The sequence below is a fragment of the Rattus norvegicus genome, chromosome 1, assembly GCF_036323735.1.
Source record: "Rattus norvegicus strain BN/NHsdMcwi chromosome 1, GRCr8, whole genome shotgun sequence".
In the NCBI taxonomy this organism is placed as follows: domain Eukaryota; kingdom Metazoa; phylum Chordata; class Mammalia; order Rodentia; family Muridae; genus Rattus; species Rattus norvegicus.
In genome coordinates this window covers 203,084,679-203,112,253 of record NC_086019.1, presented here as the reverse complement: position 1 = coordinate 203,112,253, position 27,575 = coordinate 203,084,679, and the positions used below count along the sequence as shown (strand labels likewise).

Genomic DNA, 27,575 nt, shown 5'->3' with positions numbered 1-27,575 from the left:
TTAGCCACACCTCTAATTTAACACCCTAAAATTACCCAAAATAACTTAATATGCTTGAATGAAACTACAACTTTGTTTACTGGCCCAAAAGAGACTAAATCTATGTTATTCATACTCAGAGGATATACAGTATGATATAATTGTGTTTTAGTTGTCAGTGATTTTCAGATTAATTAAAACAAACCAAATCTTTTGAAAGAGGAAATCCTAAGCCTATCTTTATGGAGAAATAATTTTCACTAAGCAACAAATTATGACTGAGTCTAAAGTTGGGAATGTTCTTTGTAATGGCCAGATAAGCTCTAAAGTTAAAATATATACATGAACTAAATTGTAAACTCAGTAAAATTTAAATGATCGACATCAATTCATTGTGAGATACCTTTTTACAATCGTAGACTGAAACTAAAAGCATAAAAACAGTGTTAATAGAAGGCAATTCTGAATTACCACATTTGTTGAGCTTACTCACTTTGCCTATTAGAGCGCCCACACACGACTCCTGCAACTTCACTGCACTGGCACAAATGGGCCGCTGAGGCTCTCTGTTGTGAGGTGGTGGTTTAGCTGATATTTAGATCACTTTATTGCAGACAATTCCAGCTATTTTGAGCAATGTCAGACCTGAAGCCACTCCTCTGCCCTAAGGCCAAATAGCTCCAGTTAGGGGAACATTCCCTGGGTCCATACCATTTCATGTTCCTGTGATTCTGGGTGATGGGTTAGCACCCCCACCGTACCCCAGGATACCTCTCAGAAATGCCAAAGCAAGAATGCAGAAGGTGGACAGTTCTCCAAGTCCACTTGCTCACAGAACTGTCTTCACAGTGGCCCTACTTTTAAAACAAAATTCACAACTTAGATCTGCAGATATGAGAAAAATCAACCAAACAAAGCAGACGCTTGGGAAAAAAGTCCACTAATAAAGGATCAACAGTGACCACTAACACCTTTAGCCCAGCTGTCTACTAACAGCAATTACTGTGCTAATGTCAGGGTAAGCTCTGCCTGGGAGGCAAGCTACTGTCATCCCTGCCTGACCGAGAAGGACTTTTACCTGAAATGTAAGCAGCCTAAAAACTGCAAGGATAGCAGCCTAAAAACTGCAAGGAGCAAACACAGCTGGAAGATGGGTTTCAGTACCCATGGCCTAGTTGATAGTTCTAATGAGAGAGAAAAGAAGAGTACCAGGGTCTCCTACGCGCAAAGGTCTATAGGCCAAAGAGCTGCGATGAGTCTACCACAATCCAGGCATAGGTGCAGGACAAGGACATGTACACAGAGCAGGAAAGACTCCAACCACACAAAAGGAAGCAGAGCTAATAGCTTCACATAGGTTTCAGGGAGATGGATGAATGAATACTAACCATCCTTAAAACTCGAGAAAAAAACCAGTTTCTATACCTCAAGTTTTAATTAAGTTTGAAGAAGGTATAAACAAGTACCAATCAAGTACCCCAAGGACAATTCAAATGTCCACTCAGGAGAACAGATATACAAGTTATGCAATCATTACAAAAGAACTTCACAGAACAATGAAAATGACAAAGTTACTAACACCCATAACCAGGATGAAAAGCAGAAGCATGTACTCATAGTGTTAATGTCACTTATATCAAATTCAAAACCAGGATAATTGATTACGCAGGGGGTGGGGCTAGGTAGTTATCATAGCATTGCTCCACCTGAAAACAACAACAACAACAAATCCTATTAGCTAGGTCAGAGCTGAGGTGGACCGATGTTGGAGAGAAAAAAGTCCTGGTTGTGCTCACCCTCATAGCATGGTTATACTGCAGATGCTCCTCAAGTGTGCTCACTGCTGCAGCCTGGGCCTAAGGCACTGTGCACATCTATCATGCTACTGTAGGGCTTCCTGAATCCTGTGTACCCCAGCTGGTCATCTAGACCCTTAGGCCCATTAGTTGTACTCATCCATTCAGATTTCACCCCTCACATTTTAACCTCCATCTCCTCCATGGTTCTCTGTGCCTCTTTACTCTGAAACCTAGTGACATCCGGGAGCCATTAACCTAACCTTCTTCAGTTCTGCTCACCTACACTCAGATTTTCTTCAACCCTTGGATGTTCTTCCACAACTGCTCTTACCTTCATCTGTCACTGACTGCATTATACCTGCTGACTTCAAGCTACCACTGGCACACTAGTCACCTGTTGTGTTACAGATTCACTTAACAACATTCTACAAGAAAACAGCCATGTCTTCATCCTGCAACTTTCCCCTACACTTCTGCAGCAATATTCTTACCTTGCTCCTCAAGCTTAGTCCTATGATGAGCCCATAAGGGACCAAACATACCTTCTCTTATTTCTCATTGATCTTTGCAACTCCAGAGGAGAATGCTTAGTTAAGCAAGTGCCTGAACTCTACTGGCTTTGCCAGGTATCTTGGCCAAGCATTTCTTAATTCCCTCTCATCTGAGGGCTCTCTACTCCCAGTCTTTCCTGAGCAGCTCTTGACTCTACTGCTCAGAGCTTGCCCACTGAAGTCCACTCAAGCCTTGGCAACTAACTATTAGCAGATCAGCTGTCTCTGGCTTGTGACTATGCAGGCAGCAGGCTAAGGGGAAGACACTTCATATTCTGCATCATGTACTGAGGCAAACACATGATACAGAAACTTATAAGACAGATGATTCTAATAAAGAATCCCCAGGAAAAAAGTCATCTGAACATCGGCACTCCCTCACATACAAACATTTGTAAAAGGAAATCAGTACACTGCCACAATGCAGAGTTTATTGAGGTTGTCAGGTAAGCCAGGCAATGCCCAAATATTCTGGGACTGGGAAAGATCACTGCACAGAAAAATAAAAATTGTTCTACCAACAGATGTGTGCACACAGAGTTTCTATGTGATATTCATTTTATTTGGGGTGGAGGGCAGGGAATCCCATATCATCCTGCCTCAGCCTCCCAAATGCTGGGATTATAAGAGTGGATATCAGCCAGGTTAATTTTGTCTTTTTTTTTTTTTAAAAAAGGTTATTTTATTATACATATAGGTGTTTTGCCTGTATGCATATCTATATACTACCTGCATGCCTGGTACCTGAGGAGTCCAAAAGAGGGTGTTGGAAACCCTGGAACTGAAGTTACAGGCAGTTGTGAACTGCCATGTGGATGCTGGGAATTGAAATCAGGTCCTTTGGTAGGTCTATGCTCTTAATCACTGAATCATCTCTCCCAGACACTTCTAAGTTTGCTTTTTGATGTAGATCATCCAAAGGCAAATGTTATCTCAGCTCAAAAGCCAGACATAAACTGAGACAATAGCTGGTCAAGGTGATGCTTACAAGCAATTCCTGCAAACAGGACGACGAGAAGGGTTCAATATAAACCTTGGCTCCATGAGACCTTGACTCAAAGAACAAAAGAAAACAAACAAAATAATAGAAGCATAACCCCCATCGAAGACTTTAAAAAAGGCAAGCCAACCATGTAAGAGCCGTTTATAGGAACACTGTACTCTCAAACACCCGAAATAGAGTGTCTTTAAATTGTGACTGGACTATATTAAAAATAAAAACAAAGAGCTCTGGAGATGATGTTTTGTGACAGTACAATCAGTTTTGAATTATATTCTATCAGTTAACAGAAGATAGGCTTAAGATAAATTACCGTAAAATAGGAAAGTAACAAGGGACAACTAAATCTTAGTTTGTTATAGGAACAAATAAAATTTTAATAAAAGGAAAATATACCCAAGAAAGGCAAAGTTAGCTTAACAAATGAATATGATGCAATGTAACATCATGTTAAGAAAGTTAAAGGACAAAAGCCAGTCATGACCACCAATGCAAACAGCACATCTGACAAGTCCAGAACCTTTTCACAGTAACAATAAACTGAAAATAGAAGGAAACTTCTTCAAACTGTCAAACAACTTCTGCAAAACCACAAAGATACTTAATGTTTAAAGTATGAAGACTCTTCTAAGATCAGAAACAAGGATGTATAGGTACTCTGTGATGTCTAGTACATATATTCTTCCAAAGAGGCTGGACAAGGCAATTAGGCAAGAAAAAGAAACCGTTCCCAGAGGAGGCTGGAGTATTTACAATCTTAAAACCATCAATCTTGAATTGGTTTAGCTAAGATTCAGGAGACCAAACCTACACAAAGTTCACTTCATGTCTATAAAGTGCAACGAGCAACCCCAAAACAGATTTCTATTACTACATGATCCACAAAGAAATACTATAACAGTACTGTAGGGTAACACTAAAGAAAGTTGGAAGACTCAAGTTTTTTTATTTTAAAATTCACTAAAAAGGTTCAAGAATCAACATAGTATGGGACTTGCACAAAGCAAGGCAGACATAGTCATATATTTTGGTCAATCAAAATGATGAATGTGGACACTTTCAATATGAAAATTAAAGGTAACAGTATACAGAAGTCATGCATATTATAAAATAATCTTATATGAAATAAATTTATATTTTATATTTACTTGTTTGTTTTTTTAAAGATAGTGTTTCTCTGTGTAGCTGTCTGCCCCAAACTTGCTCTTTAGACTAGGCTGGCCTTGAACTCAGAGATCCACTTGCCCCTGACTGGGAGAGGCAAAGGCGTGTATCACCAACACCCAGTTTAAAACAAATTCTTAAAATATCTCAAAGCCTTAAGCACCAATGTTATAAAATTCTTTGAAGGAAACAAAAGCTGAAGAAGATGGCTCACTGGATAAAGTGTTTCAACAAAATCTCCTTAGCTCTTGTATTCCCACCACATCCAAACCCACTCAAACCCTCCCTTCCCCTTGCAAAAAAAAGGGGGGTGGGGTGGGGCTGGACAGATGGTTCAGTGGTTATGAGCACTGGCTGCTCTTCCAGAGGACCCAGGTTCAATTCTCAGCACAAACATGGCAGCTTACAATTGTCAGTTTCAGGGGAATCTAACACCCTTACATAGACATAATACATGCAGGCAAAACCACCAACCAATGCACATAAAATAGATAAATCATTCAAGAAAAATGAACGAAGCCAGGAGTGGTAGCACACACCTTTAATCCCAGCACATGGGAGGCATGTTGGAGGCTAGCCTGATCTATGTAAGTTCCAGGATAACCAGGGCTACTTAGTGATAACCTGTCTCAAAAACCAAAAACAAAACACCAGGAACAAACCTCAGTCCTAGCACACCTGGGAGCTGGAGGAAGGAGGGTCAGGAGATCAAGGTTTGAGGACAGACTGAACTACACCAGACCTTTAAAAGAGAAAAGAAGAAAAGAAAAGAAAAGAAAAGAAAAAGGTCATTAAAATTAGGCAAAGTATTTCAACAAATAATTTTCAAACTTATGCCAGTGTTTTATAAGCACAGGAAACAGCGCTCAATAAATAATCACTAGGGAGCAGTCAAAACCATGAAATACTTCACCACGATCAAAAGAGTTAAAAATCAGACAACAAAGACTGATGAGATGTCGAGAAACTGGAAAATAACCATTTTAGAATATAGTTGGGCAGATAATAAAAAAATGTTGAACATAGCCAGTGACCAAACAAGTCACTGGTATATGTCAAGAGAGTTAAAATTACATGTCTACAAATACCTGTAGAGTATTCCTAAATTGCATTATTCATATGAGCTGGAATGGAGAAAAGTCTTCAGGCAATGAGTGGATTAACACATTGTAGCATACTCGTCAGTATATCTGACTGTTATTTATTGGAAAAGGGAAGGAAGTGTTGATGTACCCTACAATAGGGATGAGTCTTGAGACCACTAAGAAAAGGAGCCAGATGTGAAAAGCTACATCTCTCATGATTTTATGTATCAAAGAACAGGAAAACCTACAGACATGGGAATTTCTAAGCATAAAATATACAATGAACTATATAGCTGGGGTGGAGGGAAGAAAAGTAATGACTGTTCTTTTCAGATTATGAAAAAAATGTGCCTAGCACTCTCAATAAACAAGTGGAACTACATGAGTTCAAGGCCAGCCTGATCTACATACACAGTAAGGACTACTCCCTTCTAAAAGGTATCATTTAGTTTCAGCTAGGTGCAGTTGTGTGCATCTTTAATCTCAGTACTTATTTTTCACTGGCATACTATACAAAGTTCACTCTACCATTTTATGCTTAATTTCATTTGCAGAAATTCCTCTGTTAAATACTATTTGTGTGTGTGTGTATATACATACGTGGTATTTATGTGAAGGTCAGATGATAACTTGTTTCCTCCGTTCTCTCCTTCCACCACATGGTGCCTGGAGATTGAACTATGGTTTATCAAGACTTGGTAGCAAACGTCCCTACCTACTGACTCATCCTTAGAAACTCTTTCAGTACGCTCGAAACACACCAGTCACGGCAAGTCTATCTATTCTGTTAGCCAGCAAAGGAGCAGTAGCACTGCCTTGTAATACCTGTGGTCTTAGATGTGAGTAGTTACAAGCTAACTAAGTAGATGCTAAAGTACTTTGGAATCATGAAGTCTGTAATGACACCAACATTCTTACTATACTCTTGAACACTAATGTATTTTCCACATATGTAACAGATCCCAGCCCATGTGGATCACTTCAGCCAGAGTACTCTTTGCTTTTTAAACATGTTTGATCATACAATTTTGAACTCTCACTATTTTTGTACTGACCTACACCTTCATTTTATTCTCCCATTTACATCTAAATGTTCCTGCCACAAGTCTTTCCAAGTTTTCTACTTTTTTTTGCCCAAATTACACATCAACCCTGCCATGTCACTCACACTCATAACTCAGTCCAGGAGGTCAGAACTAAGTCAGTCTAGGAAGACTCATAATGGACTCCCTGCGAGCCCCCTCAACATGGTATCCAGCTGGATATCTAGTAAGTGCTCATATTTTAGGCCCACATGTACATAGGGCAAGGCCACTGCTCCTACCCAGCTAATAATATGTGTAATGAGGAGTCATAAATCACTCACTTTTCTTTAGGAATGCCTCTCTGCAGGTGCTGGGATAGTAGTTTCCTGGTAAGGGACCTCAAATCATACACTAATAGGCAAGTTACAAACAGAATTTAGGAGTTCATAAGAGGAGCTGCTGCTTATGAAAAAAAAGAATAAAGTCGTAAAATATAAACAGATGAATCCAAAGGATGGCTGAGAACACACACAGTTAATTACAAGTGGGGACCTCGGAGGGACTCCAGGACTATCAGAGAACCTGGAAAGTCTTCATTTTTTTCAGCTTCTTTGTAACTCCATTTGGTTTTCTATAAATAACACTGTATTTTTGTGTTCTGGGACAAAAACAAAATCTAGCCAGACAAAAGGGTGTGGCTGTTCTTTAAACCTGCCTTGTACTAGCCATTCCACTGTTAGCAGCTTCCTGCATAGCAGTGGTTTTCAATGCTAGTTCTATGGAACCTTCAGGAAGGGTCAAAGCTGTGTTGACAATGTCACATATATGTGATCTACTGTATCGGTGTTGTCCTCTGTGTGTAGGCCACATGCGTCTAGCACCATGATGCAGTAGCACCCCTCAAGTCCAGCAGGACATCCATGTGGCAAAAGAAAATGCAAAGAGCCAGTTTTCCTTAGGACTGTCCCTGACAAACACTGGAATCATTGACTTTGACTTGACTTGCTGCTTATCCCACAGCTAGGCTTTTCTGTATTCTCACAAAGCCCGTCTGTTGCTTCTTTGTACACAGCTGTCTGGAAAGGCACCTCATTGCCACTGTTTTCATAGAATGCTATTTTTTTTTGGAATGGCTTAACAATACTGGTCATTTACACTTTGACATGTGGTAGGTTTTTTTTTTGCTTTTGTTTTTTTGAAAATGAGAAGAGTGAAGTCTCTTACTTCAGGGGAAATTATGAATAAAATTTGTTGTCAATAATAAAATCTGAGTTTTCAAGAACAGATTAGACTTTGGGGAGCCTCTATCTACTGCTGCTGTTGAACAGTTGCTAAAACGTTTCTGATGAGATCAATGGTGGCATCAACAAACACAATTTTCTTTTCAAAAAGATTTTATTTATTATATATAAGTACGCTGTAGCTGTCTTCAGACATACCAGAAGAGGGTATTAGATCTCATTACATATGGTTGTGAGTCACCATGTGGTTGCTGGGATTTGAACTCAGGACCTCTGGAAGAGCAGTGAGTGCTCTTAACCCCTGAGCCATCTCTCTAGCCCACACAATTTTCTTGAGTCAAAGAATGTTCTTTAAAAATCAGAATAGCTCCATCTACAGTTACTACCACTAGAGTAAGAACTACTAAGCCTGGCCTCATGGTGCACAACAATTCCCTGACAGGAGGGAGGAGGAGATGGTGCATACCTTTAATTCCCATACCCAAGAGAGATCCAGCAGAAATATTCCAAAAAGAGAATATCCCTCATGAGGATGGATAAACAACAACAACAACAACAACAAAAACCCAAAAAACAAAAATGAAACTAGCTACTCAAATTCATCAGTTTGATCACATGGTGACATATTAAAGATAAGGAAAATTGGTTAAATACTTAAGCGAATTCATTTTACTATATCATATATGTGATATATATATAATTATCACTATAAAAATATACTAAAAAATCATCTCAAAAGATGCAGAAGTGTCTGAAAACATTCCAAATACATCCACAATAGAAAATTTCAGCAAAGGCTGGGTGGTGGCGGCATATGCCTTTATATCCCAGAACTAGAAAGGCAGAGGCAGATTGATCTCCATGAGTTCAAGGCTAGTTCAGTCTACAGAGCTAGTTTCACAACAGCTTGGATGACACAAAGACACACCCCTGCCCCCACCAAATACCTGATGGCTCAGATTCCAGGGAGCAACAAAGCCTAGACTAAGGAGCAGAACAGTCATCACTCCCCAGAAAGAGTGATGGCTTTGCTTGAGGCCAAATTTGCTTCATTAATGTCAACAAAGAAACTGTGAGAGACCCAGCCAGGGAACAGATCTGAGCATCAGCTGCGTCTTAATAAGCTGTTTGAAGGAACTGCTAAGTGTGAGACAATAGTACTCTTTTCACCAAACCTGTATAGGAAAACAAAATGTTCTGCATTAAAAAGAGCAGTATGTAGAGTGAGTTAAAGTAAAAAAAAAAAATATGAAAATTAAGCTGTACTAATTTCAAAGAAAAAAAGTATTGATAGATCTAAGTCACACAGACAGAAGTTCTAATGGTCCCCAGTTAAGATGCCTGCAAGTCAGGATTTACAGTGTGGCAGCAAGGTACACCATAAAGGTGACTGGAGCAGCTACTACCTTCCACCAGGTAGGTTTGAGGTCGGCAGGTATAGGTTTACACTCACATCTCTGCACAATGATTTTCTGTGTCCTGCTTTTCTGTACTCTGGAATTGAGCTGAAGAAATAAGCATGATACAGGACATTGCCAAACACTGTCACACCAAGTGAAAAGACAGTGCAAGAGTGCAAAGAAAGCCTCAGTTATTTACCATTTGGTCCTTTGTTGAAAAGTGTACAAATTCCTTAGAGTTTGACTTTTTCCCTAGAACCTGTGCTCCTCTACCAGCAGCCATTCTCTAAATGCCAGACTAGAGTGACCTTCATGCAGTTACAATGTTGCCATCACTGAGGCTCATAATCACTAAGCACAACCCAAAACCTTTGGCATGAGTTTCAAGGGCTATAGCATTTTTACAAGCTGGCCTGGTCCCTTGCTTCTCAGCAAATTCCTGCCTGCCAAAGGATTAAGTTGGGTTCTCTTACTTCTCAGAAAGCCATGCTTCTTATAACTCCTCAAACCGTCCTTTACCTCAAATGTTCCTCTTCCCTTCTTCTTCTTGTGCCCTGGCTTTCTCCCCTCCATCCCTCCCCTCTTCTGTGCAATGATCACTCCTCTCCAGTTCTCTACATATCCTAGACTTAGCAGGGATGCACCTTACCACACTGACTGAATTTCATTTCTTTGGTGCACTGTGGTACTACTTCTTTAGCCCCACAGCAACACAGAGTCAGCTCCTCTATGTTGCACCCTAGGCACCAGATCCTGTGTCCCTGCTTACCAGAACTTTTCAGCTTCTTTGGAATTTCATCAACCCTGAAATGGTTATAGGTGAAGTCCCCACTTTCTGAACAGGGAAACAGAAGTATTTTGCTAAGTTGACACAAAGAAGTAAGAAGGTGAAAAAGGTTTGTATCCACATCTCTGCATGATGTCTTGCTATGTATCCGGTCTACTCTGACTGACATCAACCTAAAGACACAAGCCTAACTAACTCAAGACACAGGACATGCCAAACAATGTAAAAGGACAGTCCAGAGTCCAAGGCCAAGTGTGAAGAGCAGATAAGACTAGACATCCTCCAACAAGGTGCAATTTAATGGAACAAGAAGGATCAGTGGAGGGCTGAGAATAGGCAGGAAATGAAGAATAATCTAGAACAGGAAAGAAATAGGAGCAATGATGCAAAGATAGCAACACTTACAGATTAACAGGGAAAAAAACCAAAATGCCAGGCCCAGAAGACAGGATTCACTAACTGCAGATGTAAAATTGAATCTATGCTTAAACATTCCTAGAATCAAACATTCCAAGTTGGTTATTTAACATCCAGATCAGTATTTTAACTGGTAACAAGAGTACTGTTAGCACCTCACACACCCTTTGATCACAAATATTTGGTGCAATTACTAGACAATCAAGGTTCAGAAAGGGCCTTTATAACTGGTAACCACTGGACACACTCTGAACCCACAATCTCCCTTCAAACAAGAATTCTTCAGATCAAGGACTAAAAATAGTATTCAATTCATGCTATCGACAATCTTACAAACATAACAATTATGTAACTGTGACTTTGGTCACAGCTTGGTCATAGACCCAACTTTGAAGATGCAAGTAAGGATGAAGAACTACAGGGATGTTGGGAGAAGCAGTGTCTGATCTCCCTTTCCAAGCCTAGTTTCACTGCAAACTTAAAACTACTGGATCACCTGCTTCTTTGATGCTCTCTCTGAGATACTTTCCTAAAGGCTTTTTACCAATGACAATGCTGCAACAGAGTGAAGAACTCATTGGGAATAACTCAACCAAAGATCCTGTGCCACTGAGACTTCTAAAAAAGGGGAGATAGGATGGGGAGAAAGACCCATAGTAGCACCACTGTCCATGGTCTATTATGTGGAAATCAATCCTGATCATTAAGTCTGTGACCAAGTGTTCCTTCCCTGATAACCATAGTCTCCACATTTTACTATCTCTCAAATGAGATGTATCTTATGTTCAGTGAAACATAGTTATCTCTTGACTTCAAGTCCAACGTCCCTTCATTTTGTTACGGGGCAGGGGGCGGAGTGGGGGAGATTGTTTCTTTGAAAACACCATGTAACCCCTAAGGAGAGATTATCTATTTATCTTTTTAATTTATGCCAAATCACTCAGTCTGCTAAGTCACTTTTATAACCCTTAAGATTCAGCCTGGAGTTAAGCACATAGACCCTTAGTTTGACTTTGTATTATTTTCTTAGGGAGAAAAAGATTAAAGTTGAATTCAAAGCAATAAACTACCTCATGGATTAAGAAAGTATTACGTCAGGGTTGGCAAGATGGCTCAGTGGAGAGGCACTTGCTAACAAACCTGATGAACCTAGGTTAATCCCTGGAGGCCATGTGGACTATTCCCCTAAACTGTCTTTGATGCCTGCTCTCCAAATATAAAAGCCAAAAAAGAAAGAAAGAAAGAAAGAAAGAAAGAAAGAAAGAAAGAAAGAAAGAAAGTCACTCAGTCCCACGTGGTCAGTCTTAAACACAAAATACATGGGTAACACTACTAAAGAAAAAGAGGTCTGAGAGGTAGTAGGGGATTAAAATGGAAAGGGGATGAAGGTGTAGAAATAATGTAAATGCAGAAAAAATTACAACAAAATAATTAAATAAAAAGACGAGACATTTAAAATGTCAGAGCCTGAAATTAAGGAACCAGATGTGATCCCTCTGGTTGATCTTGTGATCCAAGCTCAAAAACACTAAATTCAACGTAAGACTCTTTTACTAGTTCCCCATTTCTTGGGGTGGGGGACGACGAAGACACACCAATAAACACAAAGAAAGAGAGGATCTGAGGTTCCTTGTGAGTGAGCTGACTAAGTTACTGTTACGCAGGGCTCCAGTTTTGAGTTTCCTACAATGCCTACTCTTTAAGTTTGAGAAAATGACTCAACCCTTGAACTCCTACTACTGACCTTATTTTATTTGATAAGCATTCCCTTTTAAGGCATGCCATTTTCCTGTGTTTTCAAAGGGTTAAATTCAATTGCTAGTGGTACAATCTCTGCTAACAGACAGCTGGCTCCTACAAGGTGCTCCCCCCAGGGCTGGCTAAAACTGGTTACTAGAGCAGTAAAGCACACAGGCCTTCCAGACAGGCAGCCTAATTTCACACCCTCTCTCTGCTCTAGTACATCTAATGGAGTTGAGCTGATCACTCTTTGGTGCCTTGTTTGTGCATCTGAAACTGGGATGAACAGCCTTTCAGATGGGCAAAGACTAAATTACCTGGCACAGGTAGTACACCTCCGCACAATTTCTGGAACATGAAGTACCCAATAATATTAATTATCACTGCTTTTTGGCTTGGTCCTGTGCAAGGCCTAGGAAAGGGTGGTGACAGCTAGCCTTAAGGACTCAGTCTACCAAGCACAGACATGCAAAAGGCTGTAGTGTCATGCAATGTTCACTAGCAGAAAAGCGTGCTCAGGGTCAGAAAGCAGAGGCTGGTTGCAGGTTATTCCACATCACAAAATCTTCCCAAATAAAGCAGTGAGTGAACATTCTTAAGCCCAGTACTTGCAAGTCCCCTGGCTTTGCCATTTTGATTCTTGCTTCTTTCTCTACTCTCCAACAGGAGAAGGAGAACCGATCATTACTGTCAGCCACTTGCACATCTGGGCACCAGCAGGACAATTACTAATCTCTCTGTGAGCCTAGTTTGCTCCTATTTGCAGGTATATAGGACTCACCACACAATGAAACCTTGACTTTCAGCAAGAGTTAACCTGACTCAGAGCAAAATCTAATTCTTATATACATAAAAATAGTGCATCAATTAGTACACAGTTCAATACTGTATCAGGGGTTATTACATTAAAACACAAAACTCAAATAGAAATAAAGGCCCTTTCTATCCTGCTCTGCCTGGCCAGCCTATCTACACCCTGCCCTCTGTCCCCTAGGCTCTCTGAGACTTATTAATCTCTAGCACACATCTGACCATTATGCCCAGGACAGCAGAAAGACAAAATAGGAGCAGGGCTACCTGGAATTTTGCAGAGCTGAACAAAAAGCCCCATAAGTTACAAGTTTCAACACATAAATTTTGCTATACTTTAAAATCTCAAATCCAAGCCTCAGCACATGAATTAAACCCCTTGAAATGCCACCTCCTAATTATCTCTCACCAACATTTCCTCTTCAAGTGTGAGTTTGGATAAGACTGGGGTTGTGATTTTTGTTGGTACAAGTCCTAGTCCAGTGACTACCTTTGCCTTTTTAAACCATTACTGAAAAGTCAAACAATATCTCAGCTGTCTGATGACAAAATGACAGAAAATAAATGATGGATTAAGAAGTGCGTGAGTTAAAACAGAAAGCTGTAAATACATACAACTGAAAAAAATACAGGCAATCATATAATATTACACATACAAAAGACTTGCAAACTAAAAATTTTAGATGTACTCAAAGTTTTACTTAAAACACATGTTTAAAAATCATAAAAGGACTGGGCAGTGGTGGAGCATGCCTTTAACTCCAGTACTCAGAGAGGCAGAGGTAGGCAGGATCTCTGAGTTCAAGGCCAGCCTGGTCTACAGAGCTGGGGCTACACAGGGAGACCCTGTCTCGAAACAAAAAGCAAAACAAAACAAAAATTAAAAAGAAAACCCCCCAAAACAAAAACAAAACACCCACAAAAAGTTCTAATCAGTTTAACACAAGCAACAAAATATTTCTGTTATGATTTTTAAGGGAAAGAATGGTATTTAACAAAGTATAAAGTCGTTTTAAATTCATTTAACTGAGGGGCTGGAGAGATGGCTTAGCAGTTAAGAGCCACTAACTGCTCTTCCAGAGGTCTTGAGTTCAATTCCCAGCAACCACATGATAGCTCACAACCATCTGTAATGGGATCCAATGCCCTCTTCTGAGGAGAGTAACAGTGTACTCATGTAAATAAAATAAATAAAAGTAGGTTTTAAAAAATTCATTTAACTGGTCAATAAAACCTAAACCAAACCAAACCACACAGAAACCCAAAATTAAGGCAGATTAACCTTCCTACCACTATTATCACAAATAGGATGAGTCAACAGGAGTGAGGCTGACCTGTCACCTACCTGGCACATGAAAAATGAAACACAGTAATACATTTTATGCCAATACAGAAGAAAAAAAATCAATAAACTACTCCACATAAAAGTCACCTGACTTCAACCCCAAACCATGCACCTCTGCAACTTTTGGAGAGCAGTTTCACAGGTCAAGATGACATGGTCTGGTCTTGTCCCCTGGGGCCACAGACCTCTGAATGTTCTCAAGGGTCATGAGTCAAGCCAGACACTTCCAGAAGAGACAGGGTGAAGGAGGGAACAAGAAGCAGGACAGGACATCAGAGGAGAGGCTGCTAGTGACAAGAAAGGTGGGTTGAGTAAATAGACTTTCTTTTAAAAGAGTGAAAGGCCCATGTATTAGACACTGAACAAGCTGCAATGACTCTAATATAAAAGGCTAATGTTAAATCTCTAAGAATAAACTCCACAGCCTTTAGACTCTCCTAGCTCCCTGTGTACCTGGCACATTTAAACTATGATTAGGGGAAAAACAAAGCAACAGACTGAGTCTGGAGGCTCAGGAATAGTCGTAAGGAAAGCTGGGCTTTGCAGCGCTTTCCAATAATTTCAGAATTTGGGAAGCGGAAACAGCAGGGTCAAGAATTCAAGGCCAAAGTTGGGCATAGCAGTCCACGTCTTTAATCCCTGAGGCCAGCCTCGTGAACAAAACCTGGGCTGTTCTACAGAAAAACCCTGTCTCACAAACAGTTCAAGGCCAGCCTCAGCTACATAGGGAGTTTGAGGCCTATCTGAGCTACATGAGACTCTGTCTCAAAACCCAAAAACAAATAAAATTTAAGGGGGTTTAGCAGGAAGAGTCATTTGCTGTCAAGCCTGATAACCCAAGTTCCATCCCTGGGACTCACATGGTGAAAAGAATCAACTCCTCTGACACGTTGTCCTCTAATCTTTACACATGCAGGGGCGTGTATAAGCCTACACTCACAAACACTTTGAAATTCCAGCACTTAGCTGGATGGGACAGAGTTTAAGGCCTGGGCTACAATACCAAGACCCTTTCACAACCAACCAATAAATCTAAAACAAAACAAAAAACTAAGAAGGAAGGCTGGAGAAGTGGCTTTAAAGAGCTGTGGAGGAAGAGAAAACACTCAGGGAAATGCCACTACTGCAGAGCTTCAGGAGATCCCATGACAAAGTAAGTTCCTCTTGCTCAACACCAAGAGGTGGAGATCAGAGCTGACCGATGTCTACCTGGCCAGAGATTGGACTGGACAGACTGGCACACCAAGGTCTACAAACAGGGCACCCTGAGAAATTCAGTGCTCCATCCCATCCTGAGTCAAGTAGCACAGAGAGCATGGGCTCCCGGAGACTGACTGATAACCCTGCATGAATATCCTTCCCCCTTACACAGGTGCCAGGGAGAAGACAGCCCATGGGCCCCCACAGAAATGTGTCCGGGACCTGATTTACCCCATAGGTCAACTGCCATCACCCCCCCCCCCCCACAACAAATGAGCCTCACCTCACCCTGTGGTACCAACTCCTAGCCGAATCCCGGGGCCACTGCCAGAGACTAGTGTCTACAGTCCCGTCTTATTCCGTATAGACTCTAGAGAGACTTGCATTTACGACGGCTGTGCACCCTAGACTCCAAAGACCTGTGACCACAGGCCTAGCTTCCTTACAAGGCTTGATACCTTTGCCCCAGCCTTACCGTTTCACAGACCTCGAGGCCAGCGTCCATGGTCGTCTCCCCACAGCCTCCCGAGACTGGCCCTCTATGGCCATCTGCCTACCGACCCCCGAGGCCGGAGTCCATAGCCATCTCCCCACAGCCTCCCAAGGCTAGCGTCCACCGCCGTCTCCCCGACAGACCCCCGAAGCGGGACTCAGCCACAGTCTCTCCCCATGCCTGCGTCCACAGCGGTCTCCCTACCGACGCCCCTCCCTCTCTTATGCTTGGCCGGCCGAGGGTCTCACAAGACAACGCCGGTCAGGCGGGCAAAGGCGACCGCGTCCGGACCGGCGGCTGAGCGTGACCTTGCACCCGGGACTCGGGGATCGGTCGGGCCTCACCTTCCGCCACGTCCTCGTCGACAGCGCCCTTCACCTGCGAGAAGCACCACTGGAAGTCGTTGCCGCCCGTCGGGCAGCCGCCACCTCCGGCTCCTGCAACAGAGCGCGCCGTCAGGCCGGCCCCGCCCCGCCCCACCACCGTCCGCCCGCCCGCCCGCCCGCTCGCGCACGGTCCTCACCTGCCATGGCGCGGGCGGGACGCGCCCAGCTGAGCGCGGCCGACCGAGGCGCTCCGAGCGCTCAGCCCCGGCCGCCACCGCCGCTGCCGCTGCCGCCACCGCCGCCGCCGCCGGGGAGGGAATTTTTTTCCCTTTTCAAAATGGCGCCCAAAGCCCGTCGCCCCGCCGGATGACGTCATCCCCCTCCGCCTCCTCCGACGGTCAGTGCCGCGGGGGCTGCCGGGGGCGCACCGTGCACCGACTGCGTCTGCGCGAGCTGTTTTGAGGTTGGGCCTGCGTAGCCGCTGCGGTCTATGGAAAGAGTGTCTTGGAATAGTCGGCCAGCAGATATAGATGGCCTTCTCGAGTGGTGTAAGGGCTAGGACGCGACGCCCTCTGCGTTCTTAAGGCCTCAGACTTTCTTCTGCGGCCGGCTGGATTGGATGCTCGAAGGCCTGGACCCTTCCTACAGCTGAGCCAACGGGAACGCGGAACCTCCGTGGATCTGCCAATAGAGAGCGCTCGGCCGTGGGCTGGCGGGGTCTCTGAATCCCGGAGCACCTGGAACCCAGCACCTGCGTGCGTAATTTTGCCCATCACTCAGGCTTGCTTGCCCCCAGTATCTTTGACCGTAGCTTCTGAGCACCGATCTCACCAGAGTGCTACTTCAGGGCACTTCTTTGAGCTCTCAGTATAGCTCCAGGGAACCGTCGACATTTGCTTTATTTGTGGGTGTGTTTTTCTAGCATGAACAGGAATTATTCGTTCGTGGGCTTGACGTATCCGAAGTCACTATGAAGTTGGTAGTGAGCTTATTGCACCACTAGAGGGCAGTTGTTCCAAACCAGAGCATTCTCCACAAATGCTGTTCTGCCTTTTAGCAAGTGTCTTTTCTGTTCTCAGTCTTGGCTGGGATGCTGCTTGTGTAGAGGTGATGCGTCTGTCTTGGTGGAGCTTAATCTGCAGTGGAGAAGAGACAATAAGAAAAACCTGGGGAAAGTCAAGTGGCGTAGAATTAAATACAGCACAGAAGCAGGGGAAAGGAGATTGGAGCAGTTGCTATCTTAAGGAGAGCAATTGGAGGAGATAAGAGTCTCCTTCCGAAATCTTGGGCAGCTGCTAGAAGTGGGGACAGCCAGTGCACACGAAGGTCCACCCTGACCTTGTCTATGTTTTTAGTTTTAATTCAGTTGCGCGCGCGCGCGCACACACACACACACACACACACACACACACACACACACACTTTGATTAGGGTCTTGCCATGTAACCTGAAGCTGGTCTCTAAATTGAAATACTTCTGCTTCCACCTTGTTGAGCACACCTAGCTCGCTAACATGTTTAAAGCACAGCCAGAAGCCGAGGGGAGAACAGAGTGACCAAAGAAGGCTAGTCATGGTAGTGGAGGCATGGTGGTCAGGGACAAAGCAGGACGATGTCTTCAGGGGGTGAACTCTGATGAGAGGACTGGCTGTGGCAGAGTTTGGGAAAGTCATGATGGAATAGCACCCTCCATCAGCCGCAGCACCCAGGGTTGTTTCTGAAAGAACTGTCTCCCGAGTTAAGTAGGAGGGTAAAATGAGCCGCAGGCGTCTGGGTGTGTGAGAGTAATGAGTAGTGAGGTAGTGAGGGTATAGGAGTGTCACTCAAGTGACACTCCAGATCATCAAGAGAGTTAGAAGCATATGTATACAGCTCTGAGAGGACATACCGGGAGAAGCCTGAGGAAGGAATTCCAAGCCTGGGAAGAAGCATTCTGAGACTTCTTGCAGAACTGGGATCTAACTTAAGTTTATTCAGACTCCACGTAGACAGGGGTATCTCAAGTAATGCCTGGGTTGCTAAGTATTCCTTTCTGCCTAATTGTAGCTGCATGTTTAAGATATGTAAGAAGACTGCAATAGTTAAAACGGTTCCCATTGTCACAGACGTGTGCCCGTGTGCACTGGAATGCTCTCTATGAAGAATGACAGACTGAGTGGACAGAACTGTAAGTAGCTGCCCTAATAATCAGTGACAGGCAGTATATTTGGCTTATGCTTCCACATTACGGTCCATCGTTGGAGGAAGTCATGGCAGGAACTCAAGCAGGGCAGGATCCTGGAAGCAGAGCTGATACAGGTCATGGAAGTGTGTTGCTTACTGACTTGCTCCTCCTGGCTTGCCCAGCCTGTTTTCTTATAGAACCCAGGGCCACCAGGCCAGAGGTGGCTCCACCCATAATAGTCTGGACCCTTCCCCATCAATCACTAATTAAGAAAATAACAGGTTTACCCTCAGCCAGATCTGATGGAGGCATTTTCCCCATTGAGGTACCCTCCTCTCAGGTGACTCCACCTTGTGTTAAGTTGACAAGAAATGAGCCAGCATAGGCCAAATTTAAGTTTAAAATTTATGTACATCTACATCCAGGCCATGAGAGGGTGATGGAGTTATAGGCAGTTGGGAGCTGTCTGACACAGGTGCTTGGAACCAAACTAGGGACCTCTGGAAGAGCAGCAAGTGCCTTTAGCCACTGAACCATCTCTATTCTCATCATTTTCTGTTGCTTACTCTAAAGTGGAGTAGGATAGTACCTGCCTTTTTCTCCACCTCCACTCTATCTATCCCCACTTTTCTTCTCTTGTCTTTATCACCCTCCTTTCTAAGGACGTGGTTCTGTCCTTATACAGAGAACACGTGTGGGTCATTCCCTAAAGACCATAAGCTACTGTGCTGCAGCTCATGCCTTCTGTGATCTTAAGGTCTCCATAGCAATTGTTAGTAACTAATGAAACAAATACTGTATGTCTGTTGAGTGAGACTGATCTAGTCTTTGTGCACAGGAGCTCAGAGTCCATAAGGAGCAGGTTATTTTGAGCCATCTCTGTCTACGATGTAAGCAGGTTGATGGAACGGAGTCCTTGGAAACTCAGCATGGGCTAGAGTTCTGAGCTTTAGCCGGAAAGGTGGGTGCTGAGGCTATTGGGTTGACAGTCATGGCCTAACTCCAGGATGGGTTGTAGAAACTTGCTTGGCTCATGTAGCTGAATGCCAGCACTAACTTCAGCTTAAGATCCCATCCTGATTCACACTTTGGGTTCCTCGGGACTGGACAGGAACCTAGGGGAGAGGGCAGGTGAGCATAGAGGAGCCCTGGGAACTGAGGGGCATGGGTCCTGGGACAATTATATGCCTTGTTGGAGTTGCTAGCTCAGTTGCCAGCTTCCTTGCCTGGAATCCCTGAGCTTGCTTTTGGCCCGATTCTGCTGACAGTTCTAGAATTTCTAGGATGTCACCCAAGGTATCAGAAGCAGATGCATTACCTAATATGTATCCATTGGGTCTGGTAAGTGTACGTCATCGGTAAGTCAGAGCCCACTGAAGGGCTTAGAATACAAATCAGACACTTACTGCTAAGCTTTTCCCATACCTGAGATCATAACATCCTCTCTAGGAATAACGACTCAACACAAAGCTCTTAACTTTCAGGATCTACAAGTCCTGGTGACAGAAGAAAAGCACTGGCTTTACCACTTACCTGCATTATTAGCTCAGGAACTCCCAAAGCCACGGCATTACCTATGGGAGTGCACCTGCCCCTTCTGCTGCTCTCTGGCTTCCATGATGCTGTTCTTCCCTTGCCTGAAGGGAAGGAAAAAGTAGAAGCAAAGGGCCGAGACTTGCTGTCCTTGCTGTCATAGTGGGATGCAGCATGGTTTGTTCATCCTGAGCCGATGCGTGGATATTCAGGCATTTCTCTGTTTCACATTTTAGAGCAACACAGCAGGCTTTTAATTAGGAGCAGAATACACACTTCATCACATCCATGCACAGAAGGTCTCAGAGGCTGGCCTAGAAGCTTGGGAACACTTTCCCGCTCTAAATTGATAGATACCTGGCATTTTCTTTTCTTTTTTTAAACATTGTCAGCTATTCGATGTTTTTGAATCATATTTTAGAGTGAGAGAAAACCACTTGCTCATTTTAAGTGTTTTTCTGGAAAAGAAATAATTCACAGATGGGGATAGCTTCACTTCAAGAATAGAAATACAGCTTCCCAATATTCCACAATATGGCTTTGTTCTCTAAATTATAAAATCAAGGCAGAGCCGAAATGGCGACAGAAGGCATGGAACTGGAGGCACAGACCCAGCTCAGCAACTTGCAGTTTTCCTTCACTGGGAACCTATTTGAACTTAAATTATGCACAGTAAATGTCAAATCTTTCCCCATTTATCTTAGTAACTGAGGAATCCTGTATATCGGGGAAAGCTCTTTGTACATCAAAGCTCCTTAACAATGCAAGTTGTCTTATCTTCCTGTGGGAGGAAATGTCAGCTTGATTGATGTGATCTGGGGAGTGAGGGCTTCTCTCTCCTGCCTCAGCTCTGATTGCTTGCTCAGGGGAAAGCCCTTTTAGGGCAGCCCCTTCATTTTAGCACCTGACATCTACCCCATGAGTCACCTTTAGAAACAGGCCACCATGAGGATCAGAACCCACACCAGGCCTAGTGACTCATTACAGCTGAGACACCTGCCCTTCAGTAAAAAGTAATAAGGAAGGGAAGATATGCAAGGAATGTGTTTTCCAGCAGCCCCATGTTCTGTCCTCTGAGCCCTTAGAACTAACACAATGGGTGTCCAAGAGCTTGGTCTTGTGAACTTGACAGTGGTACATGGGACTTACCCTAATATGTCCAGCTGGAGCAGCACCCCAGCTCCCCATGCAGGAGCCAGGTGATTATAGAAGGTATCGCCCTAGTGGCCAAGGCCAGGAGCCCAACAAAGTCAGGAACTGAAGCTGTGCTTCCAGATTGAAAGTTTCACCTCTCTCCTGCCTTCTCTTTTTTCTCCCACCCCTTTATTTATTAGGGTCTCATGTAGGCCTATCTGACCTTGGACTCTCTGTGTAGCCCAGGATGACATTGAACTCCTTCCTCTGTCTTTCCAGTGCTGAGATTACAGGTGTACTCCACCACACGGGTACATACATAAGTGCGTGCCACCGTGCCTTTTTAGTTTATCGGAACTAGTTTCTTCATCGCCAAGAGTTAGGAGCAACAGTTCCTATCCTTGAGCATGAGTTAGGAGGGCTCTAGAAAGTAAACCAAAATTCTATGCCAGCCTTATTTGTGGCCTCAATGAGATATTTGTTACTGAGTTTCAGAGAGGTGGGAGTCATTTATGGGTCCCAGTCCATACATACATGTACATATAAACATGTGTATATATGTAAGTTAAATGTGTGTGTGTGCGTGTGTGTGTGTGTGTGTGTGTGTGTGTACACATTTCCAGAGAAGGAAGTACCAGCCCTTCTTGGAGGAGCTTCATTAGGCACAAAGCTGGCGGCAGGTGCTTTCTTCATTAGGGAGCTGTTGCCCTCTACTGGACGAGACAGGAGAAGCAACTCAGTGATCACTTTGAAAGTCCTGGAAGAGACCAAAGTGTATGCTGGTTGGGATTATGTGCTCACAAAAGCATCCTGGGAAGAGAAATTCCTTTAGATCAGAGGCTGAAGCCTGCCCATATGAACTGGCAGAATCTTTACACACTAGCACACTCACTGTAAGACCCTGGACAGAAACTTTTTTTTTTTCTTTTTTTTCAGAGCTGGGGGACTGAACCCAGGGCCTTGTGCTTGCTAGGCAAGTGCTGTACCACTGAGCTAAATCCCCAACCCCGCGACAGAAACCTTTTTTATCTTAGCCTTTTGAGTGGGGGTGAGATCATTAGGATGCATCTGAGCTATGGACATGCCCTAGCCCTGACCTTTGGCCTTAGCTCTCACTTGCTGCCAGAGATGAGGGAATGAGAGAAGGAAGAAGGGAGAACAGGAAGGAAAAGTGAGTGGAAGCAAGGCAGGGGTGTGTGTGTGTGTGTGTGTGTGTGTGTGTGTGTGTGTGTGTGTGTAGGTTCTCATTCCTTGACAGATGACCTGGCCCAGCCAACCTCACAAAGCACAATAGGTCTCTACTATCTGGGGTTCTGGGGAAAATGCAGGGCTGCCTCTGAGGCATGGCTAATTGTTCTGTGTTCCATTCAAGGATGAGACTTTGGGCTCAGGTCTTCACAGGAGACCCAGCTTTGTCCAGACGACTTGTTTATGGCTATGAAGCTTTGGTAAACACAACTGTTTACCAAAACAGGTCATAGTCAATCAGGCAGTTTCTGCCACAGCTTTTCTATGAGCTGGAATGTCTGGCTGACCCTTCTTTAATGATCCTCATCTCCTTTCAGCCCTTCTGTTAACCTTCTGCTGGAGTCACCTTAAGAACCCAACATCTGTCTGATACTATTAGTGAAATTTCCCATGATTCCTCATGAGATATGAGAACTCCTCTAAACCTTACCTAGATGCTGAAGCCAGCCAGGGATCTCAGGCCTCCTTGTGAGATGATGTGCCATTTCTCCTTTGGCTAACCCTTTCCTGTGTTGACTGTTGAGGCTAATGTATCTATGCTTGCATTCCCTGAGCAGTGAGTGAGTGGGGCCTCACTGGGACATGAGGTTTTGGATAGGATTCAGATGAGAGACTTTTACAAATTATTTATTGTGTATGGATGTTTTGCTTGCATTGTGTCTGTGTGTAACATGTGTTTAGCTGGTAAAGGCTAGAAGATAGCATTGGATTTCCTGGGCCTGGAAGTATAGATGGCTGTGAGCCACCATGCTGGGAACAGAACTCTGATCCTCTGGAAGAACAGCCAATGCTTTTAACTGATGAGCCATCTCTCTAGCCCCAAGTTGAGGCTAGACCAAGTTGTCTCAAGACCCAGATACATTGGAAAGTGATTTTATTGTAAAGGCAAAGTGCAAAACAGAAACAGGTAAGATGGAGACTGAGAGACACTGCAGTAATGTACTTTGAAGACAGAAGGAAGGACTTTAGAGAAAGTCACCCAGACTGCAGTGAAGCTGGTTGTGTGTTTCTGATATCCTGATCTGAGGGAGAGTCCATTTCTGTTACTGAAAGTCATGAAGTCTGTGGCAGTTTGTTACAGTAGCTCGATAAAACTGTATAGCAACCAGCCCTCTTCTTTGGACTCCTCTGTTTTTTGACACTAGCTCTTCACCAGAGATGTTGTTTTATTTAATTTTTAAGATTATAATATACTTACAAAATTTCTCCCTTCCCTTTCCTCCCTCAAACCTTCCCAGGTGCTCTCTTCCACTCTCCGTCAAGTTTATGGCCTCCTTTTTAACTGTTATTGCATGCATGTATATGTGTATGTTTATATAGGAACATATAAGGTTATATAGGAATATATATAAGGTTAGTCATAATATAGCACACATACATATCATATAAATATGTAAATATATGGATTATGCTACCTGTATGTATTTATGTTTTCAGTGTTGACCATTTGACACTGGACAACCCAGTTGCTGTGCTCTTCCCTAGAGAAGACCACCTCTGCCACCCCCAGCTTTCTTCGGTATCCTATAGTTTTTTGTGTAGGGTTGAGTCCTGTGGGCTTTTGCCTATCCACTTCAGCATATGCACTTGTGCAAGGAGGTCCTTGTTCAGCTAATGTTTGGGAAGTCATGTTGGTGAGACTTTATGGGTATAGCTTTGGAGGCTATCAGGAGATAGCCTCTAACTTCCTGATTAAAGTCTTTCTGTCCTCTCTTCTACAATATTCTCTGAGCCTTAGGTGCAGGAATGTTTTGTGCATGTAGCCACTGGGACTGGGCTTCACAACTCTGCATTTTGATTGGTTGTTGTTTTCTGCAATGGTCTCCATCTTGTGCAAGAGAAGTTTCCTTGATGAGGGGTGAAGACCGTGCTTAGTCCATGGGTATAAGGACTGACGAGTGGCTAGACTATTGTTAGGATTATGGTGGTTTAGTAAATTGGTGGTTATAGATTCTCTCACACTTCTATAACCTCCTCAGTGCTGAGTAGTTAGCTAGGTTTCCAGTACCAGGCATCATTTTCTTTGAGCGGGTCTTAAGTCCAACAAGAGAGCTGTCGGTTACCACCAAGGTGTGCACCCCACTACTGCACCCTTAGGGGTGCTGTGCCATGCTGGTCCTTGCTGTGGTTCATAGGTGTCATAGCTTAGGACACAAGGTAGGACTTTTGGTTACTTCCCTCCTTTGGAAGCTGGCGTGGCTTCTTGTACCATGAAAGCTATCTCTCAGAGATGGGCCATTTACATTTTAGAGAAATCCACCTTAGTTTTTCTTTCACAAGTGTGATTTGGCTTTGGTATTGTATCTAAAAACTCACTGCCAAAGCTGATGTCACACAAAGATCTCTTACAGTTTTTGTTTTTGTTTTTTAAAGAATCGTACGTGTTTGTCATGCCCTTGCCTTTAGGTCTATAATCCACTTGAGCTGCATTTGAGAGGTGTCCATCTGTGTCTAAGTTACATGCTTTTGGCTTGTGGACATTGGGGATTTCAGCAACTTTTGTGGATTAGACTTACTATGTCTTCAGACACACCAGAAGAGGGTGACAGATCCCATTACAGATGGTTGTGAGCCACCATGTGGTTGCTGGGAATTGAACTCAGGACCCCTGGAAGAGCAGTCAGTTTTCTTAACCACTGAGCCATCTCTCCAGCCCTAGACTTTCTTTGTACCATTGTTATGTCTCCTTTGTCAGAAATCTGTTGATACTGTGTATGTCTATTTCCAGACTGGCTCCTCTACTCCATTGTTTTTATTTATTTATTTTTTCAAGCATCATACTATTTTACCTTTTGTCACATATGAACTTATTTGATGTCAGTGTTGCTCCTCTGATGTTGCTCTGCTTTGATGAGTCTGGAATTCTGATGTTAATTCTTTTGATACTTATGCCCAGTTACAGTGCTGGTACAGAGGAAAGAAGTCAGCTTTTATGTGGTGACTCTGTCCTGCAGCCTGGTTGTGATCTCCAGGAGGTCGTCCCTCCCCCCCAGCTGAGGACTGAACCCACAGAAGGTCTTTTTGTTGGAATTTTCCACATAGACAATGGGATAATCAGAACAAAGACTTTTTGGTTTCCTTTGTTGTTCTACATACATTTTATTTTCCTTTCTTGTATTCTTTCGGCTCTTGTTGGCTAGGACTTCCTCTGTGATGCCAAGTAGGCATGGTGACATGGGCACCACAGCCTTGTCCTTCCTTTTTTTTTTTTTTTTTCTTTCCCAGATAAGCCTTGTCCTTCCTAATCTCAGGTGGAAATAATCTTTTTTCACCATTAAGAAAGAAGGCAACTTTGTTTGGTTTTAATGTTCTTTCTTAATTTGGGAGAATTCTACTCTACTAGAATTTTACTAAGTTATTACAAAACTATCTTTTAAAGTTTTTTTAATCTACAAAACTCCTTTTAAAAGTTTTACAAGACTGTTTTCCAGAATAAGCAATGGAGACATTTCTAGAAGCATCTCTTTCCTCACTGCTGTTCTGTAGATGCTGTCCTAGCTCCTGTGCCCTATATGCTCTATGTGTTAATCCCTTTTCTCTATCCCCAACCTGTGCCCTGTGTTCTAGTCCCTCTCTTCTCTATCCCCATTCAATCTCCATGACTTGAGTCTTTTCCAGGCCTTTTCCTCATTTTGGTAAAGTGGTTAGACCACTAATGGTTCAGAATGTGATATAATCAACTGTGTGTTTTGTTTTGTTTTATTTAGGGCAAATTTCCCTTTATGAAACATTTAAACAGTCAACTTGCTCAGGCCGGTTCTCCATTGCCTGTCTTATTGGACTCATCACTGCTATAGGCTGCGCCTTGGGCTTAGATCCTGCTGGAAAAATACCACGTGAATCTTCACTGGCAGATGTGCTACCTGATCACCGAACAGCCCCTGCCAGAACCTCTGCTGTGAGCACGACAAAAGCTGGCCAATCTCCTCCAGGCTGGCCAGGCTCCAGCCCTAAAAGTAACTCACGTGTTCACCTGCTGTGTTATCTGGACGCCCACTAAGTGCAGCACCCTCCACTGTGCCTTTCAGACCAGCACCAACAAGGATGTATCCCTTCCTCCCTCCGGCTAGACTGTTACCAGGATCTCCAGCACCCTTTCTTCCTTCTGGACCATCATGTCCCCAACCTAGTGGTCCTTATCCAGGCCCTGCTGTACGAGTCCCTGGCCACACAAAGCCATATGTTACAACAAATATGCCCTTTCCAGAGCTACCTAGGCCAAATAGTGCACACACAGATCCAGCTGGTCCTTTAGGTACACAGGGATCCATGTCTTCTGGACCTTGGGCGCCAGGAATGGGAGGGCAGCATCCCAATGTGCCATATCTATTTCCAGAGCCATCTCCCACTCCTCCCCTGCCAGTGTCAGGAGCACCACCTGTTGCATGGGTCACAGTGCCACCAGGAGCCTGGAAACCACCGGCATCCTATCCTTCTCCTGAAGCTTCATATCCCACCCCAGGACTCCAGCCTTCTCCGAATAATTCCTACCAACTGCCTCCAGGACCTTCTGGTGCTTCACCAATGCCTGGTAACCTTCATAAAGTGAATGAAATGCCAGGTGGCTCCCATTCTGATTCGTCCAACCCGGAGAGCACCTTGATGACCACTGGGCAAAAGAAGCAGCTGAAGGGAGACAACAAAGCCATCAAGAGGAGACGTTACAAGAAGAAAAGCAAGCGAGTAACCTGGGGAGACATCAAGACTCTAACTCACAAAGCTGAGACATTGGGGAAACAACAAGGACACAATACTACTGACCCCAAAATGATGCTGCTTTGTTTAATGACTATGCTGCATGTTAATTCTCAGCAGGAACACGAAGGGTCCAAATGACTCTTGTCTAGGAGAATAAAAGGCACACCTGTAATAAACAGTATAATGTTGTTTTGCCCCCCCACCCCCCCCCAAAAAAAACCAACCAACCAACCAACCAAACAAACAAACCCAAAAACCTACAACCAGTGAACTTGTTTTGTTCTGGGTTTTGTCCAGTGTTGCAGCTTAGTTGTTTGTGGGCATACCTTCAAGGGAGTGAGGTCCTCAGGTCACCAGTGTACCAACAGCATCAGGTTCTGGCCTGCTTTAGATGCAGAAGACACAGAAGCAACAACAGCTAATGGCTTGGCTTTAGT

General features: G+C 43.6%; 2 protein-coding genes across 10 annotated transcripts in view; one reads left to right on the top strand and one right to left on the bottom strand.

Annotated features, from left to right (window-relative positions):
* Positions 1-16,718, bottom strand: part of Ppp2r2d (protein phosphatase 2, regulatory subunit B, delta) — a 34,360-nt gene extending 17,642 nt beyond the window's left edge. The window contains exons 1-2 of one of the 3 annotated variants that reach the window (XM_039100143.2): positions 16,560-16,718; positions 16,381-16,473 (exon numbers count right to left, since the gene is read on the bottom strand). In XM_039100143.2, the coding sequence (XP_038956071.1) occupies positions 16,381-16,473; positions 16,560-16,566 (100 nt within the window). In that variant the 5' untranslated portion in view covers positions 16,567-16,718. Of the gene's footprint in view, positions 1-16,380; positions 16,474-16,559 lie in introns of those variants that run through there. The other 2 variants (NM_144746.2, XM_039100105.2) reach the window with 2 other exon arrangements.
* Positions 16,719-16,798: 80 nt separating this feature from the next.
* On the top strand, positions 16,799-27,316 carry Mapk1ip1 (mitogen-activated protein kinase 1 interacting protein 1). Of its 7 annotated transcripts, NM_001419506.1 has the most exons (4): positions 16,818-17,117; positions 18,408-18,528; positions 19,364-19,486; positions 26,148-27,316. In NM_001419506.1, exon 4 carries the CDS (start codon positions 26,485-26,487, stop codon positions 27,274-27,276), a length of 792 nt encoding a protein of 263 aa, NP_001406435.1. In that variant the 5' UTR covers positions 16,818-17,117; positions 18,408-18,528; positions 19,364-19,486; positions 26,148-26,484; the 3' UTR covers positions 27,277-27,316. The 7 variants fall into 7 exon arrangements, with proteins under 7 accessions (XP_038943787.1, XP_063127586.1, XP_038943780.1 ...); XM_039087859.2 differs by having other exon boundaries at positions 16,799-17,117; positions 19,364-27,314; XM_063271516.1 differs by having other exon boundaries at positions 16,799-17,117; positions 18,408-19,486; positions 26,148-27,314.
* Positions 27,317-27,575: the final 259 nt, after the last annotated feature.